Raw genomic sequence first — 24,428 nt, 5'->3', positions numbered from 1 at the left:
GTGTCTGTTAGCCATTTGTATGTCTTCTTCAGAGAAGTGTCTTTTCATATCTTCTGCCCACTTTTTGACTTGATTATTTGTTTTTTGGGTGTTGAGTTTGAGAAGGTCTTTATAGATCTTGGATACCAGCCCTTTATCTAGTGTCATTTGCAAATATCTTCTCCCATTCTGTGGGTTGCCTCTTTGTTTTGTTGACTGTTTCCTTTGCTGTGTAGAAGCTTTTTATCTTGATGAAGTCCCAAAAGTTCATTTTTGCTTTTGTTTCACTAGCTTTTGGAGATGTATCTTGAAAGAAGTTGCTGTGGCCGATGTCAAAGAGGTTACTGCCTATGTTCTCCTCAAGGATTTTGATGGATTCCTGTCTCACATTGAGGTCTTTCATCCATTTTGAATTTATTTTTGTGTATGGTCTAAGAAAGTGGTCCAGTTTCATTCTTCTGCATGTGGCTGTCCAATTTTCCCAATACCATTTGTTGAAGAGACTGTCCTTTTCCCATTGGATATGCTTTGTCGAAGATTAGTTAACCATAGAGCTGAGGGTCCATATCTGGGCTCTCTATTCTGTTCCATTGGTCTATATGTCTGTTTTTGTGCCAGTACCATGCTGTCTTGGTGATCACAGCTTTGTAATATAGCTTGAAATTGGGCAACGTGATGCCCCCAGCTTTGTTTTTCTTTTTCAACATTTCCTTGGCAATTCGGGGTCTTTTCTGATGCCTTACAAATTTTAGGATTGTTTGTTCCAGCACTTTGAAAAATGTCATTGGAATTTTGATCGGGATGGCATTGAAGGTATAGATTGCTCTGGGTAGCATAGACATTTTAATGATGTTTATTCTTCTGATCCATGAGCATGGAATATTTTTCCATCTTTTTATGTCTTCTTCAATTTCTTTCATGAGTGTTCTGTAGTTCCTAGAGAATAGATCCTTTACCTCTTTGGTTAGGTTTATTCCGAGGTATCTTATGGTTTTTGGTGCTATTGTAAATGGAATCGTTTGTCTAATTTCTCTTTCTATAGTTGCGTTGTTAGTGTATAAGAAAGCAACTGATTTCTGTGCATTGATTTTGTATCCTGCCACATTACTGAATTGCTGTGTGAGTTCTAGTAATTTGGGGGTGGAGTCTTTTGGGTTTTCCACATGAAGTATCATGTTGTCTGTGAAAAGAGAGAGTTTGACTTCTTCTTTGCCAATTTGAATACCTTTTATTTCTTTTTGTTGTCTGATTGCTGTTGCTAGGACTTCTAGTACTGTGTTGAACAATAGTGGTGAGAGTGGGCATCCTTGACGTGTTCCTGATCTTAAGGGAAAGGCTCTCAGCTTTTCCGCATTGAGGATGATATTCGCTGTGGGTTTTTCATAGATGGATTTTATGAACTTGAGCAATGTTCCCTCTATCCCTATACTCTGAAGAGTTTTAATCAGGAAAGGATGTTGTATTTTGTCAAATGCTTTTTCTGCATCAATTGAGAGGACCATATGGTTCTTCTCCCTCCTCTTATTAATGTGTTCTATCATAGTGATTGATTTGCGAATGTTGAACCACCCTTGCATCCCAGGGGTAAATCCCACTTGGTCGTGGTGGATGATCCTTTTAATGTATTGTTGGATCCTATTATCTAGGATTTTGTTGAGGATTTTGGAATCCATATTCATCAGGGATATCAGTCTGAAATTCTCCTTTTTGATGGGGTCTTTGCCTGGTTTGGGGATTAAGGTAATGCTGGCCTCATAAAATGAGTTTGGAAGTTTTCCTTCTGTTTCTATTTTTTGAAACAATTTCAGTAGAATAGGTATTATTTCTTCTTTGAATGTTTGGTAGAATTCCCCAGGGAATCCATCAGGCCCTGGACTCTTGTTTTTTGGGAGGTTTTTTTTTTTTTTTTTAAAGATTTTATTTATTTGACAGAGAGAGACATAGTGAGAGAGAGAGCACAAGCAGGGGCAATGGGAGAGGGAGAAGCAGGCTTCCCGCTGAGCAGGGAGCCCGATGCGGGGCTCGATCCCAGGACCCCGGGATCATGACCTGAGCCGAAGGCAGACGCTTAACGACTGAGCCACCCAGGCGCCCCTTTGGGAGGTTTTTGATCACTGCTTCAATCTCGTTACTGGTTATTGGCCTATTCAGGTTGTCAATTTATTCCTGTTTCAGTCTTGGCAGCTTATAGGTTTCCCAGGAAGGCCTCCATTTCATCCAGATTGCTCAGTTTATTGGCATATAGTTGTTGATAATAATTTCTAATAATTGTTTCTATTTCCTTGGTGTTAGTCGTGATCTCTCCCCTTTCATAATTTTATTAATTTGGGTCCTTTCTCTTTTCTTTTGGATAAGTCTGGCCAGTGGTTTATCGATCTTATTAATTCTTTCAAATAACCAACTTCTAGTTTTGTTGATCTGATCTACTGTGTTTCTGGTTTCTAATTCATTGATCTCTGCTTTAATTTTAATTATTTCTCTTCTAATGCGTGGCTTAGGCATCATTTGTTGCTTTTTCTCTAGTTCTTTAAGGTGTAGACTTAGTTGGTGAATTCGGGATTTTTCTGTTTTTTTGAGTGAGGCTTGGATGGCTATGTATTTCCCCCTTAGGACTGCCTTTGCAGTATCCCATAGGTTTTGGACTGATGTGTTTTCGTTCTCATTGATTTCCATGAATTGTTTAAGTTCTTCTCTGATTTCCTGGTTGACCCAAACATTCTTGAGCAGAGTGGTCTTTAGCTTCCAAGTGTTTGAATTTCTGCCAAATTTTTTCTTGTGATTGAGTTCCAGTTTTAAAGCATTGTGGTCTGAGAATATGCAGGGAATAATCTCAATCTTTTGGTATCTGTTGAGACCTGATTTGTGACCCAGTCTGTGGTCTATTCTGGAAAAAGTTCCATGTGTGCTCGAGAAGAATGAGTATTCTGTTGTTTTAGGGTGGAATGTTCTGTAAATATCTATGAGGTCCATCTGGTCCAATGTATCATTCAAAGCTCTTGTTTCCTTGTTGATTTTCTGCTTAGATGATCTGTCCACTGCTGAGAGTGGAGTATTGAGGTCTCCTACAATTAACATATTGTTATCAATATGACTCTTTATTTTGGTTAACAGTTGGCTTCTGTAGATGGCTGCTCCCATGTTGGGGGCATAGATATTTACAACTGTTAGATCTTCTTGTTGGATAGACCCTTTAAGAAGGATATAGTGTCCTTCTGTGTCTCTAATTACAGACTTTAGTTTAAAATCTAATTGTCTGATATAAGAATTGCTACCCCAGCTTTCTTTTGAGGTCCGCTGGCATGGAAGATGGATCTCCATCCCTTCACTTTCAGTCTGGATGTATCTTTAGGTTCAAAATGAGTCGCTCGTAGGCAGCATATGGATGGGTCCTGTCTTTTTATCCAATCTGCAACCCTGTGCCGTTTTATGGGAGCATTTAGGCCATTCACGTTGAGAGTGATTATTGAAAGATATGAATTAATTGTCATCATGTTGCCTGTGAAGACGTTGTTTTTATAGATTGTCCCTGTAAATTGCTGTTGTATATCACTCTTGGGGTCTTTCTCCTTTTATAGAACCCCCCTCAATATTTCTTGCAGGGCCGGCTTAGTGGTCACATATTCTTTCAGTTTCTGCCAGTCGTGGAAGCTCTGCATCTCTCCATCCATTCTAAATGATAGCCTTGCTGGATAAAGTATTCTTGGTTGCATGTTCTTCTCATTTAGTACCCTGAATATGTCTTGCCAGGCCTTTCTGGCTTGCCAGGTCTCTGTGGATAGGTCTGACGTTATTCTGATGTTCCTCCTTCTGTACGTAAGGAATCTCTTCCCCCTAACTGCCCTTAAGATGGTTTCCTTGGTCCTAAGATTTGCAAGTTTTACTATTACATACCAGGGTGTTGGCCTGTTTTCCTTGATCTTGGGAGGGGTCCTCTCTGCCTGTAGGATGTGAATATTTGTTTCATTCCCCAGATTAGGGAAGTTCTCAGCTACCATTTGCTCAAATACATCTTATAGTCCTCTCTCTCTCTCCACTCCCTCTGGGATTCCAATTATTCTGACATTGGAACACTTCATGGTGTCACTTATATCTCTGATTCTATTTTCATGGATTCTGAGTTGTTTTTCCCTGGCCTCCTCTTTTCCCTTTTTATCTATTATATTGTCTTCCAGGTCGCTTATTTGTTCTTCTGCCTCAGTTACCCTAGCTGTTAGATTATATAGATTGGACTGGATCTCATTGATAGCATTTTTAAGTTCTGCAAATTCACCTTTTATTTCTGCCCCTAGAGACTCTATGTTGCCATTAATTGATTTCTCCATTCTAGCCATTGTCTTCACAATTGCTAGCCTGAATTCCATTTCTGACATCTTGGTTATATCTGCATCCATTTGTAAATCTGCAGCATAAGTCATAATCTCTGAGTCTTTCCTATTTTGGAGGCTCCTCCTCCTAGTCGTTCTGTTGATGGGTGTTTAAGGGAATGTATAGAGTCCAAATTATTGACCAGAACCCAAGCAAGATGCACCTGTTTTCTTGGGACCTTAGGGTTGCTGGCCTCTTGTTTTCCCAGCCTGTCTTATGTGGGAGGGGCCTGCTGCGCTGTTACTCAGGCAACCCTGTTTGGGCGGAGTTGCCCTGTGCCCCTGTGGCGGGTAGTGGGCTCAGCGGGAATCAGTTTGGGGGCTTTTGTTCTCTGGCGGCTTTCCCTGGCGGCTTTCCGCGATTCTTCCGCGAGTCAGGGCAGAAGAGACCGTTTCCAACCCTCTGCCTCAGAGCAGAGAGACCGCAGTCTGTTCTTCAGTGAGCTCTCCAGGCCACACCGTCTCCGTTTCTGTCCATGCTGCTATAAACTGCAGCGTCCTGGGTTGTGCACCCCTCCAAAGTGCTCCCAGTCCTGCCTCCAGGTTGGGGCACCTCTCTGCCGTTTGTGCTTCTAAGACCGCCAGCCACTCCCAGTTCGCGCGCATGACCCTGCCGCTGTGGGTTTCCGCCCCAGGGGCTGCAGTTCGGAGGCGTGACCCCACCGCTCTGGTTCCCGCCCCAGGGGCTGCCCTAAAATCCTTTCCCCGCCGCTACGGGTCTGCGAGTCTGTGCCCGTCCGCAGCGCACGAGGCTGTCGCTCACCGGCGGTGTATGATCCCCACGTCCAGGCACCCTCCCGCTGCCATTTATCCTCTGATATCTGCCCGCGGAATCTCGGCTCCCCGCTTTGTGCCTCGAAACCAGCCACCTGCGATATTCTATTTGTAGAGATCCAGATCTTCTTACATCTCAGGCTGGTTTTGTGGGTGCTCAGAGTGGTCTGGTAGAGATCCAGCTCAATTCCGGGGACCAGTTGAAATAGGGTCCCCTACTCCTCCTCCATCTTTCCTTTCCCCCTGTGACATCTCTTTTATTTTTTTTAAGATTTTATTTATTTATTTGAGAGAGCGGGAATGAGAGAGAGCACATGAGAGGGGGGAGGGTCAGAGGGAGAAGCAGACTCCCTGCCGAGCAGGGAGCCCGATGCAGGACTCGATCCCAGGACTCCAGGATCATGACCTGAGCCGAAGGCAGTCGCTTAACCAACTGAGCCACCCAGGCGCCCTGTGACATCTCTTTTAAACAGACATGAAGCATTTTTTTTTCTCCCTTTCTTTGCCAGGGCAATCCTGAAAGTGTGCCCGTGGAAGGAGATCATGGTCATCTCCTAGGTCCTTGCCCTAAGCGGCGTGGAGGGTCCTTCTCAAACACTCTTCCGTGCAGGGCCGTAACTAAGACAGGCAGAGAGGCTCCGCCCCGGCTCCTCAGACGTCCATCTCTTGAAATCTGATCAAAGAAAGCAAAGGCTGAACTCCAATGCAGAGCTTCAGTTTCCAGCCCAGAGGCCCTTCTCTGACAACCTTACTCTAAAATAGTAACAGGCACACAGGATTTGGTGTCAGAAGACCCATGTGTCAGATCTAAAGTTCGAATAGGAGAGAGATTTAGGTGAAAGGGCATAAGTAAACTATGGCAGAGGCGGTTAAAAAAGATGATGTATAAAAAAAAACTTTTAACTCATGATAATAGTATCATTATTGCTCTCGTTATAACAACTTCTTAAAATAACATACCCATGAAACAAGCTGTAGATGCATTATTTAATGTATTTAACTTGGGCCTTCTACACCATGCAAATAAAGAGAATAGTAGTTGCCATCATCCACAATCAATACTTCTTTTTTTAGTTCTCCATAACCCTCCTGTTGCCTTGGATCGCAACATCACATTTATGTAGAAAAATGAACCCCAAATTTCCCATCACAGCCTAAAGATGTCTAAAACCACAACTCCCTTCCATATTATAGGTTCCCCTTGTCTTTAAAGTTTTGCCATATAATGTGAGCCACAACATTGCAATCCTTTGTCATAATTTCAAAGATTTAATGATGCCAGTCTACCCCATCTGCTCAAAGAAATTTATCATTCATGATGCCAGTCTACCCCATCTGCTCAAAGAAACTTATCGTCCTGAATTCCTCCTACCTCATAATGTCTCTCGGGAGCAAGTTGACTTCCACTGAGAATGATCTGTGGGAAAACATAACGTGTTGCAAATGTGCCACTAAGGGAGAATTCTTCAAACCTGGTTAAAGCTGACCCCACAGGCTCCCCACAAGTTTTCAGGTCAGTGGTTTGACACTTCAGTAATGTGCATATCTATGGAGGCAAAGGAGAGACAGAGGTGGTCAGAAATCTTGGAAATATTTTCTCCACAAGAGACACAATCTCAGGGAATAGAGGAAAATTTGTTAGGTTGCATCTGTCAGGGAGAAAGAATTTCCTGTCCCCTTCATGGTTCCTCTATCCAGACTAAGAACTGAGTTGACATGAGACAGATTAACAGGAGAAAGTCAAATTTAATTTTGTGCTTATGGGGAATCCACACAGACACGGAAATTCCAAAGGCAGTCAGGCCAAATGAGGTACATATGTCATTCTGAAGTAAGGAGAAAGGCTTAGGGGTCTGGGACTTGAAAGAGAAAGAATGCGATTCACAGGAAGATGGAAAAGAATAAAACATTTGGTAAACAAATGTTTGCTGAGCCACTCAGATACAAAAGGACATAGACAACTTTGTTCAAATAGGCCTTGCGGGGTTCCTCCCTGTCTGCCACTCCCACTTCATGTCATGACATAGTTATCTATGGCGATAGATCTCCTCCTGGAGCAGATCCTCTATCTCAATTCTTTTTAGGCAGTTGTGCGGGAAGTAAGGAGGTTTTTCTGAATTTGCTGGCTTTTGATTGCTTTTTATCTCACAATAATCTTCATGCCAAAGTGGCTCATCTTGGGGTGGCCTGCCTTTGTTCCCTACACCACTGAAGCAGAGTCTTTTCAAACTACAGGTCATTAGTGAATCCTAAAATCAATTCAAGGTCAAGATTAAGTCTTTTTTTTTTTTTTTTGATGAAGTGAAAAGCAATAAACCAGGTTTTAAAAGTCAGAGTACCATTGCTCATAATTAGAGCTATTTCTTTTTTTTATTTTATTACTTTTTAAAGACTTTATTTATTTTTTTTTAAAGATTTTTTTTTATTTATTTATTTGAGAGAGAGAGAGCACATGAGAGGGGGGAGGGTCGGGAGGGTCAGAGGGAAAAGCAGACTCCCCGCCGAGCAGGGAGCCCGATGCGGAACTCGATCCCGGGATTCCAGGATCATGACCTGAGCCGAAGGCAGATGCTTAACCGACTGAGCCACCCAGGCACCCAAACTTTATTTATTTATGCCAGAGAGAGAGAGAGCACAAAGCAGGGAGAGCAGGAGGCAGAGGCAGAAGCAGACTCTCCACTGAGCAGGGAGCCCAATGCGGGGCTCCATCCTAGGACCCTGGGATCATGACCTGAGCAGACGCTTAACCGACTGAGCCACCCGGGCATCCCTAGAGTTATTTCTGATGAAGGATAGTTGGAAGGCAGGCAGGCAGGGAGAAGGGCCCCGCCCTAAGAGGAAACCACACTTAAGAGGATTTTACACTGGAAGGAGCCCTCCACCCTTTCTCATGTGACAAAAACCTGATTGCATGACAGGTGCAGGGAGGGTTAATCAGATTAAAACAGCCCACCAACAATCCTATAAAAACGCCTAGACTTAGAAACACCGGTGGCAATCCTTTCAGGTCCCCTCCCTCCTCTGGAGCTTTGTACTATCACTTTGCTATCCCTCAATAAACCTTGCTTTGCTGCCCATCACTCTGTCTGGTCTACCTCTTCTTCACTCTTCAAAGCAGCATGACCAAGAACCCCGGGCACCGATGGAAAAAAATCCTGTAACATTTCTAATTCTAATTTGAATTGATTAACAAAATATTTGTTTAAAGCAAATCTATTATAATTCAGTCACAGATCTTGACTGCACTGCATCGTGATGGGAAATGATGTTCTTATTCTGGATGCCAGTTGAAGGCAGTCTGGAACACAGCTCTAAAGCCACCTGACACAAAACGAGAATGCAAGGAAGTTGCAGCTTTTTAAACTTGAATCTGGCTGGCCGAGAACGAATCAATCTGCTTTATGTTTTACTTTGCCGCCAAGAGAACTAATTCTGTTCTTGCTAAAACTAAACAAATAAAGCATTCTGTGGGGGAAACTTTAGTAATCAATGTTAGCACTATACCAATTAATTGAATCCAGCACAATTTTTAAAGAAATGCAGTGATGGTCTAGTAAAATTAAAAAAAAAAAAAAACTAATAAAAATATCCATTCTAACACACGGAAGCAATTTTTACCTGTAAGTAATATTGACCTTCTACTGTGTGCAGTCCATCAAAACCACCTAGTGCATACATCTCATCTGTTTGCTTCTCAGACATCTTGTAAGTTAAGTGACAACACAGGTCTTTCTGGCAAACTGTAATTTCCCGTGTTTCTCTTAAGCTCAATGGAGGTGTGCTCATCAAAATAAATCATTCCCAGAAAATTCGACTGCTCAGACAAGAATGGCTTGATGCTTCTGGCATAAGCACTCCAGTCAACAGCTACAGGGTAGCTGGGTTCACTACGGGGCCGGGACTTCAATTCTGAGAGCATCAGTTGGCCACTCTCTGTTTCCATGTCATAGTGATACCCTTGGACAGCTTCCAGTGTGTAGATTCCACTCCCTACAGAAGTGGACACAAAGTCACACAAATATTGGTTCCAAATTTTGCATGGTCTCAAACCAACAGAATCATTCCCATGAGAAACTAGATACAACTTTATCAAAGCATAAGCACTTTCAGGATAATCAAGGAGATAGCTTGTTGCACTGACATAGTTCCAATCTGACTCCGTGTCCTCCATAATTATCTGAAATATCAATTGACTTGGGCGGCTTCTCTTTTTTATGTAAACTACCCCCTTTTAAGCCAACCTAACAACAACTAGAAAATTCCCCTAATTTATTTGTGTTTAAGTTTCGTCATCTGGATCAATGAATAACCAAGCAGTTAAGAGGGGAGCCTGCATTACCTTGAACATGGATGCTACGAAGGATAAATTCTAAAGACCTGCTTAAGTTTAAATTGATTTTATCACCTCAACAAGATTTATTTCAATACGACTAATGGATGCTGGCTGCAAAGTTCTTTAGAGCTGGCCTTGGTTTTTTTGTGTTGTTTTGTTTTGTTTTGTTTATGTGACTTGACTTCCCTTTAACTCCAATTTTCCCTCATATGAAATTGAGATAATAATGTTTACCTCCTTCTGTACTCATAGGGATAATGTTCCTTAAATAAAGTTGGTACAGAAAGCCACGCTATCATTAATTTTGTGACATTAGAGTTAATAAAAGAATTATTAAAGAAAAATGTGGCTTGAAAATCAATGAAGACTTCCTGAGACTGTCATGGCCAGTTGGTGCAGGACAGGTGTGAGTTACCTGTCATGTGCATGCCAGTGTTGTGGGTATTCGCAGCAAGCAGGTTGACTCTCATGGCTCTGGCCCATGCGGAGTGGAAGGGAACAGCCGAGAGAAGGGGCAGTGTGTTGTACCACGCCATGGGGTAGAGAACGCTGTCAACATGAAAATCATCCACCACCACGATGGCCGGGTCATGAGAAAAAATGTCAAAGCAAGTGAAAATGCCAAACTTCCCAAAGGGAGTGTCAAAAGTCACAAATTCTGGATCCTTGGGGAAATCAAATTGAATTTCGGGTGCAAAAAGATTGTACTGTCAACAAAAAGCAAAGAAGGGGAAAATAAGTAAGAAAACTGCCAAATAGAGGTGCTCCATATCCATAAAATTTTTCCCCTCCATGCTGATGTGCATATTTAAAACAATTACACATAAATTTGTATAAATCACACCCACTATGAGTTTTATTACCATGACGTTAATCAAAAAACTTCAGTTTTCCACAACTAACGAATGAAATCATATCTACAAATGATATTCAGAAAGTGCATATTTCTGTCTTAACATCACAGGTTGAAATTTTGAACCTTATAAATTTCAGGCTTTTTATCACTTTTATTCTTTATATACCAACAGCACTACCACTGTGACGTCTAACACGTTAATAAAATTAACTTTGCCATATCTCCCTACAATACTCGTGGGTTTATATAACTGAAGTACATTTAAAGTGAATTTTGACAATGTAATAGCTCAACCTTATTGATCAGTAAGCCATTCATGATTTTTCCAGCTTGATTATTCTCCCAAACTCCACTTTGCCTGGGTTCAGGAGTACTTGCTCAGGTTTAGATTAGGCTCGGTGTGTACATATATGTGTTCTGGACATACTCCCTCCCCTTCAGTGAGGATCACTGACTCCTCCCCCCTCCACTCAGGTGGTAGCTTATCCTTCCTCCTGCAGTGATCAGCTTAAGGAAGGCATGCAGCCTAACTGGAGTCAAGGCATGATGAGGCTTTTGCAGGTGTTCCAGGAGTAAGACATACACTCTTCCTCTGGATTTTGCTGCTACAGAATGCTATAGGATGTAAGGTTTGTGTTGGGCACTATGTGGCCTCTAAAAGGACAGCCTGAGTAAAAGCTGGAGCAAGGGCTAAGAGAGCTAGAAGAATGGCTGACATCTTTGAAGCCTCTGAGGGATAGACCACATCTGAAACTATTTTCTATGATTTGTAGTTTTTCAGATACATAAGGAAATTCCATGGGGTGTTTTCAAGTAAATTTCATGTGGGGTTTTCTATTGTTGCAATCAAAACTGTCCTAATGGGGGTACCTGGCTGGCTCAGTTGGTAGAGCATACGGCTCTTGATCTCTGCATCATGAGGTCAAGCCCCACGTTGGGCATAGAGCTTACTTGAATTAAAAAAGAAAAGAAAAGAAAAAACAAGTCCTAACGGAATGAATGACTGACTAAAGCTTCGTATAAAATGTTAACGAATTGAGCCAGAAAACTAACCCTGGTATTAAATCATGGATGAAACAGCATGTCACCCTCTTTCTCAGAGACTATTAAAATCCTTGTGAGACTATTATCCCATTGTTTCAATATTCTGCCATATTCTATTTTATGATTAATTCAAACTCAGGACCCTTATATGAGACCAGAGTAAATGAAAGCCCCTGTTCAACTAAAACATAATAATTAAGAAACACATTCATTGCGATTGTCTCACCCACATTCAACAGATGAGTCTACACCCATACCACAGACAAACAAAAGAAATTCTCACCTTATGATAGCGTGCCACCACTTTTCCCTGAGAATCAAACACCACATCGGTGTTGTACTGGTAATGACCATCGGGGGGGACACTGAGGGTCACTGGCATTGCATGACTTCTTGTCCCCAATATTTGCCACAATGGAGATAGAATTGTCCTTGGTCAGGCAGCTGAGGCTTTCTTGCACTGGGGTGTAGCCAAACCTAATTTAATAGATATTGCCTTAAACTTACTATATTTCAGTGATGCCTAATCTTCCAAAATGATACTTAATTTGCCCGTTAGTTAGAACACAAGCTCTAGGTTAAGAATCAAATCAGAGAAGACCTAAAATTTCCAAGCAATATAATCTTCATCTTTATGAAAACTAATCTTTTATTTTGTTTATTTTTATTGAAGTATAAATGACACACAATATTACAGCAGTTTTAGGTGTAAAAAAATAACATAATGATTGGACTCTATACATTATGCTGTGCTCACCACAAGGGCAGTTACATCTGTCACCATACAACTCTATCACAATACCATTAACTATATTCCTTATGCTGTGCCTTTTATTCCATGACTTATTCATTCCATAACTGGAAGGCTGTACCTCCCGCTCTCCTTCACCCAATTTGCCCAGCCCCCCAACTCCCCTGAAAGCTAATCTATTTTAATGTGCCAGACTCTCAACTGCAGTGTGAGACTGAAGCACAGAAAAGAAGGTGGAGGAAGAGGAGAAAGAAGAGAAGCAAAGCTTTCTCTCATAAAGTGCTTCCAGGCAATTAAATGAAGGACTTGAAATATAACACGTTCTTCTTCTTTTTTTTTTAAGATTTTATTTATTTATTTGAGAGAGAGAGAGAGAGAGAGCAGGGGGAGGGGCAGAAGGAGAGGGAGAGAGAGAATCTCCAGCAGACTCCCCGCTGAGCACAGAGCCCAACTCAGGGCTCAATCCCACAACCCAAGATGATGACCTGAGTGGAAACCAAGAGACAGATGCTCAACTGACTGAGCCACCCAGGCACCCAACACACTCTTCTAATGAGGAGGACCTTTCTATAATTCAAGCCATAGTCTTACTAGGAAGCAATAAATAGTTGGTTCTATGTCAATCATCTTCTATAGAGAACAAAGGTGACATTATGTACTTGAAATATTTCAGGAAGGAAGGAATGGAGGCGGGGGGAGAGAGGGAGGGAGGTAAAAGAGAGGGAGAAAAGGGCTTCACTGTGCTGGCTCAGTTTCCTCATCTGTCAGTACAACATAATAGCTTCCTTCCTGCCTTAGAGGGTGCTCATGAGAAATTCATAATCTTAAATTCATATCTTTCAATAGTTACCCTGAATATAAATGGGCTAAATGCCCCAATCAAAAGACACAGGGTATCAGATTGGATAAAGAACCAAGACCTATCGATATGCTGTCTGCAAAAGACTCATTTTAGACCCAAAGACACTCCCAGATTGAAAGTGAGGGGGTGGAAAACCATTTATCATGCTAATGGACACCAAAAGAAAGCTGGGGTGGCAATCCTTATATCAGACAAATTAGACTTTAAACCAAAGACTATAATAAGAGATGAGGAAGGACACTATATCATATTTAAAGGGTCTATCCAACAAGAAATCTAACAATTGTAAATATCTATGCCCCTAACATGGGAGCAGCCAATTATATAAGCCAATTAATAACAAAAGCAAAGAAACACATCAACAACAATACAATAATAGTAGGGGACTTTAACACCCCCCTCACTGAAATGGACAGATCATCTAAGCAAAAGATCAACAAGGAAATAAAGACTTTAAATGACACACTGGACCAAATGGACTTCACAGATATATTCAGAACATTCCATCCCAAAGCAACAGAATACAAATTCTTCTCTAGTGCCCATGGAACATTCCCCAGAATAGATCACATCCTAGGTCACAAATCAGGTCTCAACCAGTACCAAAAGATTGGGATCATTCCCTGCATATTTTCAGACCACAATGCTTTGAAACTAGAACTCAATCACAAGAGGAAAGTCAGAAAGAACTCAAATACATGGAGGCTAAAGAGCATAAAGAATGAATGGGTAGACCAGGAAATTAAAGAAGAATTTAAAAAACTCATGGAAACAAATGAACAAGAAAACACAACTGTTCAAAATCTTTGGGATGCAGCAAAGGCAGTCCTACAAGGAAAGTATATAGCAATACAAGCCTTTCTCAAGAAACAAGAAAGGTCTCAAACACACAACCTAACCCTACACATAAAGGAGCTGGAGAAAGAACAGCAAATAAAGCCTAAACCCAGCAGGAGAAGAGAAATAATAAAGATCAGAGCGGAGATCAATGAAATAGAAACCAAAAGAAGAGTAGAACAGATCAATGAAACTAGGAGCTGGTTCTTTGAAAGAATTAATAAGATTGATAAACCCATGGCCAGACTTATCAAAAAGAAAAGAGAAAGGACCCAAACAAATAAAGTCATGAATGAAAGAGGAGAGATCACAACCAACACCAAAGAAATACAATTATAAGAACATATTATGAGCAACTCTATGCCAGCAAATTAGATAATCTGGAAGAAATGGATGCATTCCTAGAGGTGTATAAACTACCAAAACTGAACCAGAAAGAAATAGAAAACCTGAGCAGACCTATAACCACTAAGGAAATTGAAGCAGTCATCAAAAATCTCCCAAGAAACAAAAGCCCAGGGCCAGATGGCTTCCCAGGGGAATTCTACCAAACATTTAAAGAAGAATTAATACCTATTCTTCTGAAACTGTTCCAAAAACTAGAAATGGAAGGAAAACTTCCAAACTCATTTTATGAGGCCACCATTACCTTGATCCCCATACCAGACAAAGACCCCATCAAAAAGGAGAATTACAGACCCATATCCTTGATGAACATGGATGCAAAAATTCTCACCAAAATACTAGCCAATAGGATCCAACAGTACATTAAAAGGATTATTCACCACGACCAAGTAGGATTTATCCCTGGGCTGCAAGGTTGGTTCAACATCCACAAATCAATCAATGTGATACAATACATTAATAAAACAAAGAAGAACCATATGATCCTCTCAATAGATGCAGAAAAAGCATTTGACAAAGTACAGCATCCTTTTTGATCAAAACTCTTCAGAGTATAGGGATAGAAGGTACATACCTCAATATCATAAAAGCCATCTATGAAAAACCCACAGCGAATATCATTCTCAATGGGGAAAAACTGAGAGCTTCCCCCCCTTAGGTCAGGAACGCGTCAGGGATGTCCACTATCACCACTGCTATTGTATTAGAAGTCCTAGCCACAGCAATCAGACAACAAAAAGAAATAAAAGGCTTCTGAATCGGCAAAGACGAAGTCAAACTCTCACTCTTTGCAGATGATAAGATACTTTATGTGGAAAACCCCAGAGACTCCACCCCAAAACTGCTGAACTCATACAGGAATTCAGTCAAGTGGCAGGATATAAAATCAATGCACAGAAATCAGTGGCATTCCTATACACGAACAACAAGACAGAAGAATGAGAAATTAAGGAGCCGATCCCATTTACAATTGCACCCAAAACCATAAGATACCTAGGAATAAATCTAACCAAAGAGGCAAAGAATCTGTACTCAGAAAACTATAAAATACTCATGAAAGAAATTGAGGAAGACACAAAGAAATGGAAAAACGTTCCATGCTCATGGATTGGAAGAACAAATGTTGTGAAGATGTCACTGCTACCTAGAGCAATCTACACATTTAAAGCAATTCCTATCAAAATACCATCCACTTTTTTCAAAGAAATGGAACAAATAATCCTAAATTTTGTATGGAACCAGAAAAGACCCCGAATAGCCAGAGGAATGTTAAAAAAGCAAAGCAAAGCTGGTGGCATCACAGTTCCGGACTTCAAGCTCTATTACAAAGCTGTCATCACCAAGACAGTATGGTACTGACACAAAAACAGACACATAGATCAATGGAACAGAATAGAGAGCCCAGAAATGGACCCTCAACTCTATGGTCAACTAATCTTCTACAAAGCAGGAAAGAATGTCCAATGGAAAAAAGACAGTCTCTTCAACAAATGGTGTTGGGAAAATTGGACAGCTCCTCTACAGTTGATGTTGAGCTAATCTTTGAATAGAAAGGACAGATTTATGACTATTGCTGCAAAGCATTTCTTTTTCCTTCCCCCTCAGGAAAAACAGGGCAATATTGTTAACATTGCTATTCATTAAGACCTTCAATAAAACTATCACATACTTTCTTTTCTTTTTCTTTTTCCTTCTTCCTTCTTCCTTCCTTCCCTCCTTCCTTTCTTCCTTCCCTCTTTCCTTCCTTCCCTCCTTCCTTTCTTTCTTTTTGATAAATAATTATTTTAATATCTTCTGTTAGTTCCTCATGGGTAAAGCTCAGACGTGTCAGTATTCTAAATGATAGTATTTAAATACACAGGGATGGCCATGTGGCCCTCTATTATCCCCCTTAGAGATAAATATTAGTAGGGAAGAAATGGTGGCTTTTTTTTTAACCAATACTACCATTATATTAAATATTGGATTTCTTCTTTTATAACTCAGAGCTGAAAGCTTACCATTTGAATAAATGTCTGCAAGACTCGAATAAGTTAAAGTTTCATTGGTCACCTACCTTCCCAACTTAAAATAATTCATCTGAGATTAATTATCAGGCTTTGGGACATCTTTCCCCTAGGAACGTCAGCTTTATCAGCCCAGGCAAACAGTGTGAATTTTAGTGTCAGCCTCTTGAATCATTGCAAATAATGAGTCCTTCCTGCTCTGGAAAAAAAACCCATAATCAAGTAAACATTGGATTATAGTTGTGTGGTTACTGTAAACACAGACCATGCAACACTCAGAGAATATTTTTTCAAAGGTGAAAATCCTGGGCGAGACTGACTCACATAGTAGAGCTCCTATGTTGCAGCATCGGACTTGACTGCCCAATCAATTTCAAATGTCAAAATTACTAAAGACATCCCTTTTTTTTGGTGCAACAGATATAGTTCTGAACAGATGCATGTAGGTTTTAAATTAGCAAATTAAATTACTTTTTAATGTGCAGATTTTGCCTTTTAAAGGAATTACACATGAACTATTTAAAAAAGTAAATACACCTAAAATAACTTCATATATCTTTTTTATGTTTTGTACAGATTTTCCCTAAGAAAATCATGCTTAAACTGCAGCTATTGATAATTACTAACATTTCTCTGACAAGAAAACAAAGAAGTTCAGATCCAGTTCTTTTTGTTAAAAAAAAGGTAATAGTGGCAGCTAACATTAGAGACAGCACAACAGTGTTGAGATTCTATGTGTATTACTCCCCTTGACACTCTTGTCTACTCTGTAAAGGAAGTAGGACAGCAGATTTTATTATCTCTGTTTTATGGATAAAGAAACAGAGATGTCAAGTGTGTAGGTTACCTGCTGCACATCACTCAGCTAGGAAGTGGTAGTTTGTGATCTCAGAAACAACGCTTCCTTTTACAAGTCCCACAGACTTTCCATTCCCATACTGATCACATTGCAAATGACAGTGATGTCAAAGCTCTTTTGGAAACATAAGCTCATTTATCTTTTTACCATTCGTGCAAAGAAGGCAGGTGTTCACGGATGAACTTCCTTTATTTGGGAACAGAGGCCCCAGGTATTACAATTTTTTCACTTTGTTGAAACCCAACATTAAGCCCATTTATTATAAAACCCATTTATTAAGCCCATTTATTATAAAAACTCTATACACACGCCATTCATTAAAGAAGACCACAAAAAATAACCAACCAAGCATCATCATTTCAAGTCATGGCAGATGGTCTGTATTATGAGGCTTGTACGTCCAGAGCCATAGATCGATTGCCAGCAAGAATACTAGTCAAGCTTAATGGATTTGCTATTTGTATTTTAGAGTATCACAATTTTATGTTCAAAATTCAAAGGGTAATGACATTACCTCTGGGGATCTCTACATGGAATCCAGTTCACATCAGGGTCTGGGATATCTTCCAGATAGGGGTCAATGGTCTCTCTTGTGAAGACCCAGCCATAAATTCCATCTTCTGGGGTAGCGATGATATGTGCACCCTGCTCAAAACAAGTGGCAGCAAAAAAATTTTTTATAAATTCCAAATACCCACACTCTCAGTTTCAAATTTCCTTTACAATAACCCAGCCAGCATTAAAAAAAAAAGGGGCAATACCTGCCTGGCAGCCAGTTTAACTGCTTTCTCCAAAACATCTATGTTCTTGTTCATCAGGAGCAAAGCTTCTCCTTTTGGCACGGGTGTTTCTGTTCTGTTCGGTAGTATAACAGCATGTTCATAGACTGCAGCCATAAAAGTGTCCAGCGCACCAATACTCGGGACAAAGAGGGCAAATATTGCCACATATTTTGGAAAATATGACATAATCATAGCTAAAATTTAGAGATCTTCGATAAACTCAGATCCTCATATCTGGCAGCACCGGAGAAACTTTTATGGTAAAGCCCTGCTTGCTACTACAAATGCATTACACAACACACTAAGAAGGGATGTTGCACAAGAAAACGGACAGCTGAAAGTACATATTTAGATTGACTCAGGTGTGCAACGCTGTTGTTGACACTGGTTCAGAGGTTCATTCAACTCTCAAAGTGAAATTAATGGGCTGATCAGATGAGTCCACCTCAATCCAAAAAACTCTTGGACTCTTTCTTTTTTTAAAATAAAATACATTTTCCTGGTAGTTCGATGTTTCCATTAATAGAGCCAATACTCAACTCTTCTAGAAGGTAGCCACCATACCAACGATGTGTTGAGAACGTCTGTATGTGGCTATAACAGACACAGAACAGACTGTAAGGCAAGCTCCAGTTGTAAGAGAGCTCACAAGATGCCAAGGAAGAATAGATATATGTGCTTATGATTGTGTTCACTTGTTCGTGACCAGTGGCCCTCAACTTTTGCATTATAAGAGGATTTCAGCAGGAACGACAGTTGCTGGTTTCTCCTGGAAAGACTGTCAAATAGTCTGAGATGTAGGAACTTTATCTGGCCACGTTGTAAAACACAGATTATAACATGGTCAATAATGACATTTTCTTCTCCCTTTGCTCCCACATCTAATTCATCATAAAGTTTCTTTTAAACGTCTCTTCCTCTTCTGATTTATTATGCTAAGCCAGATTCTGCTTTAAATTTATCTCCCTACCTGCCACAATGGCCAAAGTTGTTCATTCCACCCATGGCCATCAAATGAATTTTCTCTGAAGTCCAGCTCCTGTTATGTCACTTAGACTCCAAAAGAGTCAGTAATTTTCTATTGTTTAAAACACTAATTCTACAAATGTGGTCCATGCTTCATGAGAGGTAAGCAAGTTGATTTTCCAAGATATACAGATAAATACTTTTAATAGTTACAGACTGGGGAGCCTGGGTGGCTCAGTTGGTTAAACATCCAACTCTTGATTTTGACTCAGGTCTTGATCTCCTCATCATGAGATGAAGCCCCAAGTTGGGCTCGCGCTCAGCACTGAGTCTGCTTTTCTCTCTACCTCTGCTCCTCTCCCTGCTCACTCTCTGTTTCTGTCTCTCTCTCTCAAAAATAAATAAATAAAATATTTAAAAAAATAGTTATAGACTACCATGCTTATTAGAAACTTTATGACTCATAAATAAAATCTTTAAAAAGCGGGGGGGGCGCCTAGATGACTCAGTCAGTTAAGTGTCGGCCTTTGGCTCAGGTCATGATCCTGGGGTCCTAGGATTGAGTCCTGCATTGGCCTCCATGCTCAATGAGCAATCTGCTTCTCCCTCTGCCCCTCCCCCTCCTCCTGCTCAAGCTCTCTCTCTCACTCTCTCAAATGAATAAAATCTTTTTAAAAAGGAAGAAAATTTATGATTCATAAACCCATAAATAGTAGAGTTTAGGATGAGGCAACATTAAAGATGTCCATCTATCTCAAAAGAATACCAAATAAGCAATAAATAGTGCATGGTTAATGCAAAAATCACAAAGATCATGACATAATGACATGATTAACTGAAATTTGGGAAAAGCTGACATTGTTCAAGTTCTTCTACAACCTGGATTTCAGATCTCAGTTAATGGCTTTTAGTCCTCTAATTTTTCAGGCCAAAGCCCTTGGAGTTATACTTACTTTTCTCTTTGTCTCTCCCTCTACACATGTTCAATCAGGAGACCTTTTGCTACCACAATCCTGGTCCAAGCCACCATCATCTCTGGCCTGGATTATTCCAATACCCTCCTACCTGGTTTTGGTACCACTACTTCTGCTTTTGCTCAACAGGAATCAGAATGATCCTATTAAAATATGAAACTGTGTCACTACTCTGCTCAAAATCTTTCAATGGCATCCCACTTCACTCAGAGTAAAAAGCCAAGTTCTTGCAACGCCTAGAAGCCTCACTATGATCCAGCCTCCTGTTACTTCTAACATCAACTCCTAGTAATTTCCCCCACATTCATGTGGCTCCAGTTGTGTTGTTTTCCTTGGTGTTCTTCAAGCATATCCCCAGGGGCTATTCTGCCATCAGTATCCTGAGGAAAATTGTCTCCTATCTGGCCAAGCTGCATTTAGAATTTCCCTTTCTACTCCCATCTACTCTATCTTCCAAACAACTATCAAAGTTGTTTTTTAAAACTCTTTGATTCATCATAATATTATCCTCTAAAATCCTTCAATGCATCTTTTTGTTAGTTTCAGGATAATGTCTAGACTTCCTTTGTGCTTCAATGATCTGGCCCTTGCCTCCTATTTTTATTGTTTCTCCTTCCTCTTCCTCCTTTACTCTTCTCCTCCCCACACCCCCTCCAATATGTTGTACTCTTTTTATAGCATGCTATTCTTCCATGTCTTTGTACGCATGACTAAGTCTACCTAGAATTCCCTGACTGATTTACCCAGCTGGCCCCTCACATCTTTGTCTTCCGAGGTAAAATGGACCCATTCCTGGCCCTTATATTGATCACAGCATTATCATTCTGTGACTTTTATTACAGTGTTAAATGAGATGCTTGAAAATGCTTAGCACAGTGTGAGGCATTTTCTAAGTGTTCAAATTGGATTACTATGGTAATGAATGATGGCACTGATAGTGATGCTCTGTCTTCTAGACTGTGATGCTGAAGAAACAGAACTTTTGTGCTATTCATTATTACCATCCAGCACGAGGCCCCCCTGACATATAGTAGGCATCCAAGAAGTTCTTTGACTTAAGATCAAAGAGACATATACAGGATGCTCAGAGAAACTTTATTTATAATAGGAATTAATAGTAATAATAATTGTAATAAATAAATAACCAAAAATTAGAAAACCTAAGCATCTGTTGAACAGGCTAAACCACAGAAAAAGGTCCAAGGACAAAGACCGTTGAAAACGATGACTCAGAATCAGCTAATGTTGCTTCTTGGTTCAGCTTGTTCCTAAGAAATCATATAAACACCTGCTTGCATGTGGCCACAAAGCCTGTGTTCTCACAGATGTGCATCCAAAGTTCATGGTCCCCACAGTCCTTGTGATGTGAAGAATATGGCAGGTCAGAGGAAGTCCGACGATGGGCCTTTTGCTTTTTTACCATTGGCTGGAGGAGAGGCCCTGACAGGATGCCTGGAACCACCACTGCCCACCCCCCCCCCCCACATTGTTTGTTACTACATCATGGAGTTTACCCAAGATTTCAGGGCAATTATGCTCACCATATTCATCTATAGGAGAAAGGACACTTGAATATTGTTTTCACCAATGTACCAGACAAGATGCAACCAGGAAACAGAATCTACACCAATTATCTTAAGAGAATTTAACATAGGGATTTGGTTAAAGAGGTATTTGATGAATGAAGGACATGAAAAGAACCCTTGGGTAGCAAAGAGAACTACAGAAAGCAGCTACCACTCCTGTGTTTGTGACCAGAGGGAAGAGAGGCTGTGAGGGGTTGGAAGCTTTCCAGAGGAGCCTGTGGAGCTGAGAGCCAGATCCTGAGAGGCAGATCCCCAGGGAGCTAGGACTCTAATCTCTGGAGGAGGCAATGGCTGGTGCTGGTAGTTTTGAAGAAAGGCAATGACACTGGTTCTGTCAGAATGGGAACAAACTGAAAATTAGAGGCATCTGCTACCCGAACGAACTACAGCCCCTGGGTGGATGGGACAATTGTGATAGATGAGCAAACAGAGTCGCGTCGCCTCTCTTCCAACCTTCCGTATTCCTCTAGTGCCCCCTATCGGCAGAGTGTAATAGGGAGCCAGGAGGCAAAGGAGAAACAGGTTTGCCTAGTCCTACCGCACCATCACGAAGAATGGAGAAGCGTGGGTTTGGAGCTGAGTGACAACAGCTTAATAACTAGCACATTCATGTAACTGCACACCATACAGCAGTGAAAATGCGTGAAATTAGAGTGATGCTTATTTACATGGATTAAGCTCACAATTTCTTATATAGAAATAAGAAATGCAATGTATTTCTATGCAATAAATATGCATATATACATAGTTCAAAAAAATGCAAAATGGTACTAAGCAGGAATATGTACATATGTAATAAATTACCAGGAAGTCATGGGAACGATCTAGAAAAATCTTAGGATAGCGATTTCATCCAGAGAAGGGACCAGGGAAAAGAGGAGAATGTGATTGGAAGGGAACACAAGGGGCAGCCTGCTTCACTGCATAAACTGGGCAGTGGGTACATAGGTGATTGTTATGCAATCCTTTATAATTTCTGTGTGTCTGAAACATTTTCATAAATTTTTTTGAGACAGAGAGAGAATGTGTGATGGGGCTGTAGTCAACAGCAGGAACTCTTCGGGAAGTGTATGAATCTGGTGATTGGAAGTAAATTTCCAAGGAAAACATGGACAAATGCAGTTTCTTTCTGTCTCTGTTTCTGTCCTATCTCTCCCACCCCGGCCCTCCTCACTCCTGTGTGTGTGTGTGTGTGTGTGTGTGTGTGTGTGTGTGTCTTTATCCCTACTCCCTCCCCCCAATTAGGAGCCAAATACCTTCCCATAAATCCCAAAGACTATGAGCTTCTTGAAAGCTGAAGAAGCTTTTTTGTTTCTAGGTATCAGGGATTCAAAGAATAGTGCATGTTATTCTGCACAATAAGCATCTGTTAACCAGATGAGGGATGCCACTTCCCTCTTTACCATGTTCCAGCCAAAGAAATTTTAGACTCTTACCTAACTTTCAAAGTCGCTGTTGAAAATGAATGTTTTTTTTCAGTTCTCCTTGATTTCTTTTAGGTAAACTTGAAAAACTAACTTAGTCTAACATAATAATCAGGGTCAACAGTTTAATAAAATGGTCTGCAAAATAGGAAATGCCAAAGCTTGGGAATAAGACTATTAAAATTTCTCTCAACATTTATTTTCCATATAAAAAATTTAAAAAGAAATTGAAATCTACTAGCATTTTGAAGAATTGATTGACAAAGATACTCTTTTTTCGGTAAAGAATTTATTTATTTATTTGACAGAGAGAGACAGCGAGAGAGGGAACACAAGAAGGGGGAGTGGGAGAGGGAGAAGCAGGCTCCCTGCTGAGCAGGAAGCCTGACGTGGGGCTCGATCCCAGGACTCTGGGATCATGACCTGAGCCGAAGGCAAACGCTTTACCGACGGAGCCACCCAGGTGCCCCCAAAGGTCCATATGTCAAAGGTCATGGGTCACAAATGGTCTCCAAGGTACCCTGAGGGGAGAGTAAGATCCCCTCAGTTTGCACAGGATGACCACAGATTCCTCACTAGTTTGCCCACATTCAGTGCACTGTGCCATCCTGCAATTTACTTGGGCCTGGCTCAGTGGACTGACCAACTAGGCTACTGGATAATTAATTAACACTTACAGAATAGAAGAATAGCTTAAAATGATTCTTGTGAAGAAAGTGCATTTAAAATGATACTAATAATGCAAATATAATCTCAAAAACAAGAAAATTGAAGAGCTAACATTTCTATTCCTAGTCTGAGACACATTTTTGAGGAGAACATGAAAGTTTAATTATATATGAAAAGAAATAGTCAAAACCCACAAAGCTATAGAGAAAACTTTTTGAAAGCTATGTGTTTTACTTATAAATACTTATAAATAAAATATATATATATATATATTGAGGACTCATGTTAAAATTTTTTTTCTAATAGGGATCAAAACATTTGAAAATCATTGCCTTAATATCACTCCTCTTGACTGATATTTATATTTTAACTGGAACTTCCCAGAGATAATTTCTCCACTCAGAAGATTCTGAGGCTACAATTTAAGATGCTTAAGAAAAATATGGGGGAGGAAGAGGATCATGCCCACTGACACGCACATCACATCTCCATTTAAAAGGCTAGGCTCTCTCCCTACCCCACTTAGTGTAAAATTATGGCATAAGGTTGTTTTATTTTTTTTATTTTATTTTATTATGTTATGTTAGTCACCATACATTATATCATTAGTTTTTGATATAGTGTTCCATGATTCATTGTTTTTGTATAACACCCAGTGCTCCATTCAATACGTGCCCTCCTTAATACCCATCACTGGGCTAACCCATCCCCCCACCCCCCTCCCCTCTAAAACCCTCAGTTTGTTTCTCAGAGTCCATAGTCTCTCATGGTTCATCTCCCCATCTGATTCCCCCCCTTCATTTTTCCCTTCCTACTATCTTCTTTTTTTTTTTTTTTTTTAAACATATAATGTATTATTTGTTTCAGAGGTACAGGTCTGTGATTCATCAGTCTTACACAATTCACAGCACTCACCATAGCACATGCCCTCCCCAATGTCCATCACTCAACCACCCC

General features: G+C 40.4%; 1 protein-coding gene and 1 pseudogene across 1 annotated transcript; both read right to left on the bottom strand.

Annotated features, from left to right (window-relative positions):
- Positions 1-5,664: 5,664 nt before the first annotated feature.
- Positions 5,665-18,044, bottom strand: LOC110583238 (vascular non-inflammatory molecule 3-like). The gene is given in 9 exon segments (XM_021693289.1): positions 5,665-5,790; positions 6,490-6,663; positions 8,736-8,862; positions 8,864-9,107; positions 9,866-10,157; positions 11,634-11,711; positions 11,713-11,827; positions 17,585-17,715; positions 17,832-18,044. Coding segments are annotated over 9 exon segments (1,500 nt in total).
- Positions 18,045-20,972: 2,928 nt separating this feature from the next.
- The window catches only part of LOC110583237, a 13,383-nt pseudogene continuing 9,927 nt past the window's right edge, over positions 20,973-24,428 (bottom strand).

This window comes from Neomonachus schauinslandi, chromosome 8 (genome assembly GCF_002201575.2).
Source record: "Neomonachus schauinslandi chromosome 8, ASM220157v2, whole genome shotgun sequence".
In the NCBI taxonomy this organism is placed as follows: Eukaryota; Metazoa; Chordata; class Mammalia; order Carnivora; family Phocidae; genus Neomonachus; species Neomonachus schauinslandi.
Note: the sequence above shows the minus strand (reverse complement) of the source record. Positions and strands in the feature narration are given on the sequence as shown.